The sequence below is a fragment of the Thamnophis sirtalis genome, unplaced genomic scaffold, assembly GCF_051295495.1.
Source record: "Thamnophis sirtalis isolate CommonGarterSnake01/CBP01778 unplaced genomic scaffold, rThaSir2_p1.2 scaffold_6, whole genome shotgun sequence".
Classification (NCBI taxonomy): Eukaryota; Metazoa; Chordata; class Lepidosauria; order Squamata; family Natricidae; genus Thamnophis; species Thamnophis sirtalis.
The window spans coordinates 93,251,429-93,262,102 of NW_028261386.1; the positions used below are offsets into that span (position 1 = coordinate 93,251,429).

At 38.6% G+C, this 10,674-nt stretch overlaps 1 protein-coding gene across 1 annotated transcript; it reads right to left on the reverse strand.

The window, feature by feature from the left end:
• Nucleotides 1–7,067: 7,067 nt before the first annotated feature.
• LOC106540701 (transcription factor 21) lies at nucleotides 7,068–10,390 on the reverse strand. The gene is made up of 2 exons (XM_014055909.2): nucleotides 9,847–10,390; nucleotides 7,068–7,522 (listed from the first exon to the last, which is right to left on the reverse strand). Exons 1-2 carry the CDS (start codon nucleotides 10,300–10,302, stop codon nucleotides 7,433–7,435), a joined length of 546 nt encoding a protein of 181 aa, XP_013911384.1. The 5' UTR covers nucleotides 10,303–10,390; the 3' UTR covers nucleotides 7,068–7,432.
• Between the last annotated feature and the right edge of the window lie 284 nt (nucleotides 10,391–10,674).

A 10,674-nucleotide genomic window follows, 5' to 3' on the forward strand; every position in this document is an offset into this window, starting at 1 on the left:
CGAGGGACAGTCCTTTTTTTAAGGATAACAAGCATCAGAAGTTTAGACATCACAAAAAGACAGCAAAGGGATAATTATTCATTCATTGTTATGCTCTTGTATTGTCAGGTTATAGGAGAGGCATCAGTGCCCTTAAAATATGAAATTCTAATACTGTGTACTGTTTGCTTCTTAGCCATAGGAATGAAATGCCTTGAACCAACCCTGTAGATGTCTTTTAGGTCAATAAAATCATACATACCCACACATCTGAACTGGGTATCAACTTTGTTGAAGAGGTATTCATATATCACTCAACGATTAAGCTCTGAATATTATTTCATTTTGGTCAGGGTTTTTTCAAACTTGGTAACTTTAAGATTTGGGGATTTCTACTACAAGAATTCCCCAACTGTTTCAGGGAATTCTTAAAGTTGATTTCTACATATCTTAAACTTGCCACATATGAAAAACACTGCTTTAGAGCAACTCAGCACAATGTTAGATGGGTTCAAACCTAACCAATAAGAAGACCAGCCTTTTGCTTTATTTGATATAAAAAAGATAGTCCATTCCAATGATTAATTCAATCATAGTTCTTGTCTTCCCCAAAATTTGAATAGGCTTTCTACACATTTGTTTATTCAATGTATATTTCTTAATTCATTGCCTAATTTTTTTTAAAAAAAAACATTTTTTATAGTGGCAAAACTAGAGAGAGGGCTAGATTTATTATATTGTATTATATTATATTGCAGGCAGCAGCCAATTAGTATTAAAGGAAAAAAATCAGAAATGTGTACAACTGTCCTTTGCTATAAATTTGTTGTCTCTTGTCTTACCTTATTTAGAGCATATTTAGCATATTTAGAGAACATCATATAAACATAAGCGAGAGACAAACATTTCTCAGGCCAGAATTCTAAGAATCAAATTACATATGTTATTTACAAGAGCCTCCTTCCTGACACAAAAGGTTTGGGTAACAGTAAAGATACTTTAGGTTAATTCTCTTCCAATATGCCTTGGTCCCAATTCTAGTAAGGTCCAGGGTTGTTATTATTTACAACATAATAGATTAAAATGGCATTAACCGAGTAATTAGGCCCTAAGACTGCAGAGAGATGCCTCAGTACATTTTTTTAAAATTTAAGACTAAATATCTTCATGTTGCAGATTTTATACAGATGAAATGTCATGTACCTTATATAAATGAATGTGGGGCCTATGCAATTCTTTGTTTAAATTTAATTGAAGATGGGGAAAGAATGACACTGCGTCTTTAACATACATCTTGCACATACTTCAGATAAACTAATTACCTCTTGGCAGTCTTTAATGCTGTCTTATTCTGCCTCTTTATACGTATAAAATATAGGGGATGACGACTGAAGCCTTAGGTTAGGTCCCATATGGCTCACCCAGAACCAAATGGGCCTCAGGGATTCTCCAAAAGTAGCTGCTGAGCTGTAGTGTTAACAAAATTGGAGAAGTAAATATAGGAAGAGTTTTAATTATTTTGGTTTAAATTCAGTTTAATTGGGATGATGCTGAATTATTTTTAACAAGCTGGAAGGAGAATCATTAAATACATAAAGAGGGAGATATATTCTAGTTAATATAATCTAGTTAAATTCAGTTAAAATGCTGCTGAATATTAATAATGTGACAGACAAAAAAATACAAAATACACGGAGAGTTATTGATACTGCATTTAATTATTTGGTGCACATTCGATTATGTTGAATCTGCCCACATTCTTGACCTGATTCTAGCCATATTTTGGAATCTGGTGCTAGCCGTTTGCCATAAAAACCTAATGGCAGCTCTCTCCTGAAAAAACTACTTACTCATTGAGGTGAAGTGAGTATGCTTAATTATTTTAATATTATAAGAGGATTCTGAAATTATTTTTGGTTAATTAAAACCAAGTGTATATTAATGTTGTTTTAAGATGTATGTTTCTTATATACATTTTACAGTCATAATCTATGTAAGAATAATTTAGATAATTATCTTAATATACCAAGCCACAATACCCCTTATAATTATGAAGCATGGATATTGGAACCTAATTAATTCTGATGGGATGATGTCACAGATAAATTAACAATCAAATCTGTGTCTGTGAAATTTGGTTGCAGAAAAATCCTGGGGATTTCTAGCTTATTGCAAAAGAGCATTCATTATCTGCCTTTATATGTATACTTTTTTTTAATTCAGCCTGCTATTCAGAAATTAGTACTCTTGTGGATCACACACTCATGCTAATAGGAAAAATATTTATTTTCTTGTGTCTGATATATATGTGAGATTTGCACAATATCCCAATAGATGTATTGTGTGTTGCCTGGAGTTTTGTAAACAAAAATCTGGAAAATTTGTCAACTGTCGCCTGTCTTAAGCTATCTTTATATCATGCCATTAATAAAACTATTTCATGCATGTGATAAGATGGTCCATTAAAACTTCTACAATAAACATGATTTTTAAGCTTATGCAAGACAGTTACATCTTGGATAAGGGGTCTTAATCACATCTTCCCGATGCCGTGTTCCTTCTACTTCTTTATATACCTTTTAGTTAGAGGTTTTTGTGGTGTTTTTTTTTGCAAATTTTGCAAAAGGTTAGGTTTGAGTTTAGTGAAACTTTCCCCCATGGGAATGTTACTGTTCCCAAAAGGAATCTAGGTATCAAATTAAACAATATTACACATATATGAACGAAACTGTGGAAATTTAAAGCTCCTCTGCTGGGAATAACAGTATAAATAACTGAAGACATTTTGTAAACAGTGCGGTCATAACCTTGAAACGTTAAACAGTTCTCTGGGATCTGGCGCATCAGCTGCCTCTGGACTGAGCTGCCTCAGAGGAAAGAGCCCAGCACTTCTGTTTATCTCTTCGCGTAATCTCTCAGAGAGTAACAGATCAGATCAATAGAAAGAATGATGTTTAAATTAAAGCCAGGGCACCATGAGACTGTACAAGGCAAGAGGATCGTCCCATCCAAATTATTCTATCAGTATTTTTTAATGTTCCTTAACATACTCCCCTGGGTCTTACCTATTGGGAGGCTCTGGGAGTTTGATGAAAAGGGTAATTATCTTTGCAACAAGGCTGTTTTTAAAGTTAGGTACCCCACACTAAAGAAAGGAACTTCTTTGAAAATATTCTTTTATCTTCCAGTAATATAAATTATTGTTTGATGATTAATAATAAATTCCAGGCAAGTTGTTATCCAAAAGGGATGAGCCGTTAAAGATTATCCTATCCTATGCAAAAGTATAATGTACATGCATAACAAGTGCTTCCATAATACTATATAATAGCAATAGCAATAGCAATATAAAATGTATACAGAGGGCCTGGGGAATGGGGAGCAGGATGGACCCATTAAATGGCTCATATGATATGTTATCACCAGGGCGGGGGGGCATATTTTATTATTTATGATTCTTTTATTAGTTTGTTTTTTATATAATGTTTTTATATTTTTGTAAGCTGCCTTGAGTCACCATGTGTGAATAGGCAGCAATATAAATCTCATAAATAAATAAATAAATAAATAAATAAATAAATACATACATACATACATACATACATACATACATACATACATACATACATACATACAGCCTTGCACCATCCGTTGATAAAAAATATTTGGAAATATGGCATACCTTATAATTTTATTCAGCATTCTAGCAGATGACAAGTTGAGAAACCACTAAGACAGAATGCAAAGGCACCAGATGTTCTCCTTATAGACTTCAGCAATCCAGAAATTGGAGAGAGAAGGGTTGGTAGTGGGTTACCATGAGTTTGTAATGTCCCATGGTTTGTACGGATGCATGCACATGTGGCTGTAAAGATTGTCAACATAGCCCAGCCAGCCCAAATCAGATGGTTAACAAAGACAATACGTTCTTTTTAGTAAAACAGAAGTGTGGACTTCCCTGTCCTTCAGTTTAAAAGATGTAGAGTAGACCTGAGGTAAAAGTTGAATGTGTGTCCTACAAAGAAATCATCTTGTCTTGACTGCTTGGTTAAACCAGTTAAATATAAAGGTAGTTTCATCTAAAGAGTATTCTGATTTACCAAGAAATCATATTTGCAAGATACAGGCTAGAAATAAAAATTAAAATAAGCAAGAAAATGGTAAGACAACACCTGTCTGACCTTGATGGATATAAATCACTGGGATCTGATGGATTACATCTCAGAGTTCTGAAGGAGCTGGTAGGTGTTATCTCATTGTAATCATTGTATGATATATCTTTAAAAAATCTTGGACCACCAGGGAACTACCAGAGAACTGGAAAAGAGCTGATATGGTTCCCATCTTCAAAAAAAAAGGGGGGGGAGATAGACCCCGGAAACTACAGGCTAATCAGCCTAACATCAATACCTAGAAAGATACTGGAAAAAATAATCAAAAAAATAATCTGTGAACATCTAGAAACAAATAAAAGTTATAACTAGTAGCCAACATGGGTTTGTTAAAAACAGATCATGCCAAACCAATCTTATTTCATTGTTTGACAAGTAACTAACAAAATGCTGAGTACATGGTATATTTAGACTTCAGTAAGGGATTTGACAAAGTAGACCACAACCTACTTCTTGGTAAGATAGAAAAATGTGGAATCCATCATCCCCAGATGGATTTGTAACTGGCTGACAAACTGTACTCAACAAATAGTCCCTAATGGTACTACAGCTACAGTGGGGTACCACAAGATTCTGTCTTAGGCCCAGAACACTTCCATGTGATCATAAATGACTTAGATGAGGGAATAGAAGAACTCATCAAATTTGCAATGACACTAAGCTGGCAAGAATAGTTAATACCACAGAAGACAAGCTCAGGATCCAAAAGGATCTTGACAGACTTGAACAATGAGCCCTAGCCAACAAAATGAAATTTAATGTGGAGAAAAGTAAGGTTTTACACCTGGTCAGAAAAAAACAAAGGTACAAGTACAGATTACGGGGAAACCTGACCCCAAAACAGTAACTGTGAGAAGGACCTTGCAGTCCTAGTGGATGACCACTTAAACATGAGTCAGCAGTGTGTGGCAGCACCCCAAAAAGTTAATACAATCCTTGGTTGTATAAACAAAGGCATAGAATCAAAATCATGTGAAGTATTAGTACTTTAAAGATCCAGAAACTAAAACATATAAAGAATGGTTGTAGGAACTGGGTATGGCTAATCTAAAGAAAAGAAGGATGAGGGGGTGGCATGATAGCAGTATTCCAGTATTTGAGAGGCTTCCACAAAGAGGAGCGGATCAATTTATTTTCCAAAACACCAGTGGGCAGGACAAGAAACAATGGATGAAAATTAATCAAGGAGAGAAGCAACCTGGAATTAAGGAGAAATTTCCTAACAGTGAGGACATTAACCAGTGGAAAAAGCTTGCCTTCAGACATTGTGGGTGCTTCTTCATCATTGGAGGTTTTTAAGCAGAGATTGGACAGTTACTTGTCTGAAATAGTATAGGATCTCCTGCTTGAGCAGGGGCCTGGACTAGAAGACCTCCAAGATCCCTTCCAGCTCGATTCTGATTCATTTCTGGATATATAAAGGTTTACTTGATATTGAAGATAAAGGTGATATCATTTAAAGAGTATTTTGAGTTACCAAGTTTCTTAATAAGCATAGGATATTGAAGATAATGTGTTGCCTTTCTTTATGAAAGCATTAATTAACTTTATATATTTATTCGATTTCTATAGCTGTCCGACTCAAACAAGTAATTGCCCCCAACATTGCTGTTGGTAGCTTGGGTCTGCCTATCCCTCTATCACTGTATTAGAGATATGCAAACAAGAATGAAAAAATCTTAAAGCAAAATATTTCAGCTTTTGCTTTGTTTGGTTTATTTGAAAGGTTATGGATGACACAGTCTGAATGGCAGAACAAAGCAAAAGTTCAAATATTTTATGGTAAAAATGCTTTTTACATTTACTCTAATTCATATATAATTTAAATTATTAACTGCATCCTTGTGACATTCAGAAAAAAAATGTTTGACCTGCTTGATACTTTTCAAATAATTCCTTTCTACCATTTTTAACGAAAAAACCCAAACTATATACAGCAGATCTTCAAGTCGCTTAACTAAAAACAAATATGCTGGGATGTAATCTGGAAGTATTTTTTCTCATGTTGTGTCTGTTATTTAGGAATGTATAATTTAGAGCTGATGCTAATTTCCAAAAAGTTATTTAGGGTCATCATATAAATCCCTTGGAAAAAATGAGGTTAACAGGAAAACCTTCTGAACTTACCTGGGATTTATTTCCAAGTATAAATCAAATCACTTTAATCCTTCAAGCACCCTGCTTCAGATTTATTCTATTCAAAGAAATTGTACCTACCTTCAATGAGCATTTTTCTGTTTTCAGCCTTACATTAGAAATGTTTAGAAAAGACACATTCCATGGTAACACTTCATTTGCATGACTTGTAAAAAATTCTATAAAACTTAGATGGCTTGGTATGCAAAGATAATAACTGTCTGTTTTCCATCCTTATCAGCTTTGCAAACAACCCATTCTAAATTAAGACATGAATAGTAATGATAATACAAATGTATGGTTTGAGCTACAAATTTTGCATTAAACTTTGTTGCTAATTTCACAATCTCCCTAATTCTTAAGTTAAATTATTGGAAATGTGACAAACAGGTTCCTTCCTTCTTGAGTGAGACAGCCATTACATGCTGTTTTTCTAGCCATCTAAACCTCCCCCCAAAGGATACGGTCTACCTCTTCTTAATTAGGAAAGTAAACATTTCATAATCTGAGGTCAAATGGTTTTTGGATTGTGTCACTTTAAGATTTGTAAAATCTCCTCAGCCAAAATAAAATAAATAGTAATCCTCTCTCTTTCTCTTTTCTTTGGAAACAAATGGAAGAAAAACCCCACATACCACAGTGCGCTATTTTCGTTTTCCCGTTGAGGATATTTTTTTAAAAAAATTAAACAAATTATAGCAAAATTTGTTTGAAGAAAATATATTCATAGAATATCTTTAATGTGTATTCTTTTTAGAGATGTGAGTTCAGAATAATTGATTCTAGGAATCGCCGTCTTTCACAAAGTGGAGTACACAAAGATAGAAAGTTGCAAATTTTAGTTGGATCCAGAGAACAGCACTTGGACCAGCAAGGTGTTGCTGCAGGATATTCAAAATATATATATGTTTATATATATATATATATATACAAGTTAATAAAGTTAAATATATGTTCTTTGTGATTGTTTCACTTTCCTTTGGCATAGTACATTTGGTCTTCTTTTCAGTTTTAGGATTTGTTTGTTCCATGAGAAAACAGTTTGTTGTCTCCTTGAAATGCTTCCTCCACCCGTTCGTATACACAATGCACAATTGCATTCATCCACAGAGAAGAGTGCTTTTCTTATGCTCAAAAATCCTGGGTCAGGAGGCAGTAGGGCCACACAACCGAGTTGTGTTTACTGCTTCTTTCAGCTCATTCTCTGGTTTGCCAGCAATCATAAAAGGCCATGTCTGCAGCCAAGGAGCAAAAAGGGGTGGGGGCAAAGGCGAGAAAGAAAAAGAAAGGAAGAAGAAAGGAAGAGAGAGAAAGAGAGATCAGTGTATTTTAAATGGTGCAGTTCTTGAACTGTAATAAACAAAGTCTTACATAGATAACCCAGGTGTTCTTTCCAAACAATAGGAAGAAGTAGCTACACAAGCTACTGAGTGTAACTAGGTTCTTAAGATGGCTCCACCGTATTGCCCCATGCAGCTGCAGTCATGTTTTGCACCATAAATATGTTTTTTTTACTCTTTAAGTTTCTCATAACTCTCTGAAATCTTGTTTAGAGCGAAAGGTCGTGCTTTATTGATCCTAAATACCAACATTTGTTATATTTGATAGAAATGATATTTCTCTCAAATAGATATATAATGAATGCAACCCAAAAAAGCATATTGGGGCAGGCATCTTTTTTTTAAGCCCCTGTCTATTCTTGACTGGGTAATGTCAAGGCACGGCTCCCACTTCACTTTTGCTTTGTTTTGAAAAAGATAAGAGTACTATCTCCTCTAAAAGCATTTTAAAGTTGGAGATGGGGGTTTCTTCTTGACTGTATCCTTTGGTTTGCAGCTGCCAAAGTTCTGTTGAGGTCAGAAACCTCATAAGGAAAATATAATGCTAGAACTGTAAAATTACAGTCCTATCTGTTTCTTATGGGCAAAGACAATAGCCACAAATCACCTTGTTTTTTAAATGTCATGAATGCAAAATTGCTAGCAAAATAAAATCTGTGTAGATTATCTGTATTGTGGTGGTGGGAAATTATTCATCATTGTCATGCTATTGTAGTAACTAATCTAAATGTCTTTTAAAAATGAAGTAAACGTATGCATGCAATAATGATATCAGCAAAACTAACAAGGTCAACCATGTCTCATCCCTTCTCCCAAATCCATCAGTCAAAATAGTTTGAGGTTCTGGGTTTGTTTCGCTTTGAGTAACTTTTTTATATGTTTACTGTTGCTAACCAGAGTAATAAATAAAGCCTCATCCCTTTATTACGAACTAATTAACCATTAATACGAGTATGAAAATAATTGTTTTACATATAGGACCACAATAAAAGTAAACTATCAATCAGATAAATTAAAAAAAACACAGAGAAGGAATGTAATGCCCCCCTGCCACATTCCCTTCCAATAAGGAAGGTTCAATCGATAAAATCCAGAATGGAAGTTTTTTTTTTAAAGCGAGTTCCTCCCTTTAGAAACTCTTGCCTTCGTTTCAGCCATAAACTGGGGCTAAAAGTTTCCCTCTTTATGATCAATTCTGTTGCTATAAATAACGGGAATCTCCAAATATCGGAATCGACATATATATAAATGGAGAAGCTTATAAGTAAGTATTCGAAGCCACTTCCTATCAGGCCCACCCCGTCTTCTTTCTTCCTCCTTCGTGACCTACAAACGGATTGTGGCTCCTTTCGTGACGGAAGTCGAGAAGTTGGTTGTAAATCTGAAGGTGTACGGTCCACACATAACCCTTCGACTCCCGAAAAGCCCATAATTTAAAGAGGGGTGGTGGTGGAAGGATCCTGACGACGGGCGTGAGAAAGGAGGCAAGGGGGAAGGCACCTCTTTTCGTTTAAACTCCGTTGTTGTTATTCGGCGTTTCGGAAAAGCGGTTTTGGATGGCGATTTAAATAACGTTAACAGTCGCAGTCGTTAGTGGTTGCGATAGTACTACTCGTAATAATCTCCAACCCTCCAGATAAAACACGCCGAAACCAGATCTCGCCAAGTGACAAATCGGACTATTCCCACCACCACCCTTAATCAATTAGTGGACTTAGTGAGCGAAGGATCGGACGGCTCCCCTCAGTTATTAGTACGAAGCGGCCGGGACGCCTGAAAAAAAGTTCTGTGGCGCAATCCACAGAAGGGGGGGGGCTTCCTTTAAACGATAAGTGATTATCGTTTTGGCGTTATTATTATATTTATTATTCTGCCCGTCGCTCCCTGCGCCTTTTCGGGACAAACCGAGCGCCGAGTGGTCTGAGCGCGCGGGGAAGCGCCGAGCGCGCCAGGCGGGCGAAGACTTTTCCACAGCTCACACAGTTGCCTCGCACCACTTCGAAAACCGACTTCATCGCCAGCCCGGGAGACGCCACCCACCCGGCTAAGTACGACGACTTTGCTGGCCAGGGAATTTAGGGGTGGGGGGAAGCGAAGGGGAGCTGAAGGCGCCAGGAAGGCGCGGAGCCAGGTGTGAACGTCGCGGCGCGCGTGTCCTTTCAGCCGTCGCACACACACCCCCGGCCGCGCGTTTCCCGCCTCCCGAACGGCTCACTCACCAAATTGACGGGGTGAAGGTAGCCGTTCTCGTACTTGTCGCTGGCCAGGATCTGCCTCAGGTGGGCGATGTAGCTGGAGGCCAGGCGGAGCGTGTCGAGCTTGGAGAGCTTGGTGTCCGGCGGCACCCAGGGCAGGGTGGTCTTGAGGCGGGAGAAGGCTTTGCTCAGTACTCTCATGCGAGCCCGCTCGCGGGCGTTGGCCGCGTTCCGCTGGACCTGCTTGCCCTCCTGGCCCGCCGGAGGGCTCTTCTTGCCCGGCGTTTTCTTACGCGCCTTGCCCGCCGCCGCCGCGCCCCGGCCTTTGCCAGGGGAGCGCCGCTCGCAGGCCGAGCCTTCGGCGGGACTCTGGCGGGGAGCGGACGGCGAACCGCAGTGGTCCATTTTCAGGCTGCCGGAGCAGTCCAGTATCTCCGCCTCGGGAAGGTCTTCGGCATCGCTCAGTGAGCCCGTGGACATGGCCTCGGGCCGGGGGGCAGGGAAAGGGAGCCCGCCGCCTGGGGACCCCCGCTCAGTCTTCTTCGCCCGACTCGGCGAGAGGGAAGGAGAAGCGCAAGTTGTGCGGAGCGCCCGGGAGGCATTTATCGGGGGGGGGGGAGGAATGAATAGGCGGTCCGGGGCAGCCCGTGGGAGGGGCTTTTCTTCGAAGGGTAGCCGCACTGCGTGGACTGCCGCGCTCACCCCGGGACAGTCGGGGGAGAGGATCAGTCGAGGATCTGGGCTTTCCTTGAAACGGGGAGATCTGCCTTCTTCGTTTTCTTTTTTTCTCCTCCGTCCTGATGTATCTGCTTCCCTTCTTGCTGCTGAGCCTTTTAGAGTAGGATGTCTCCA

Coding starts and splice junctions, on each gene's coding strand:
- LOC106540701 (XM_014055909.2), bottom strand. CDS start 10,302: ATGTCCACGGGCTCACTGAGCGATGCCGAAGACCTTCCCGAGGCGGAG. Junction 7,523..9,846: donor ACCTTCACCCCGTCAATTTG/GTGAGTGAGCCG, acceptor CCTTGGCTGCAG/ACATGGCCTTTTATGATTGC.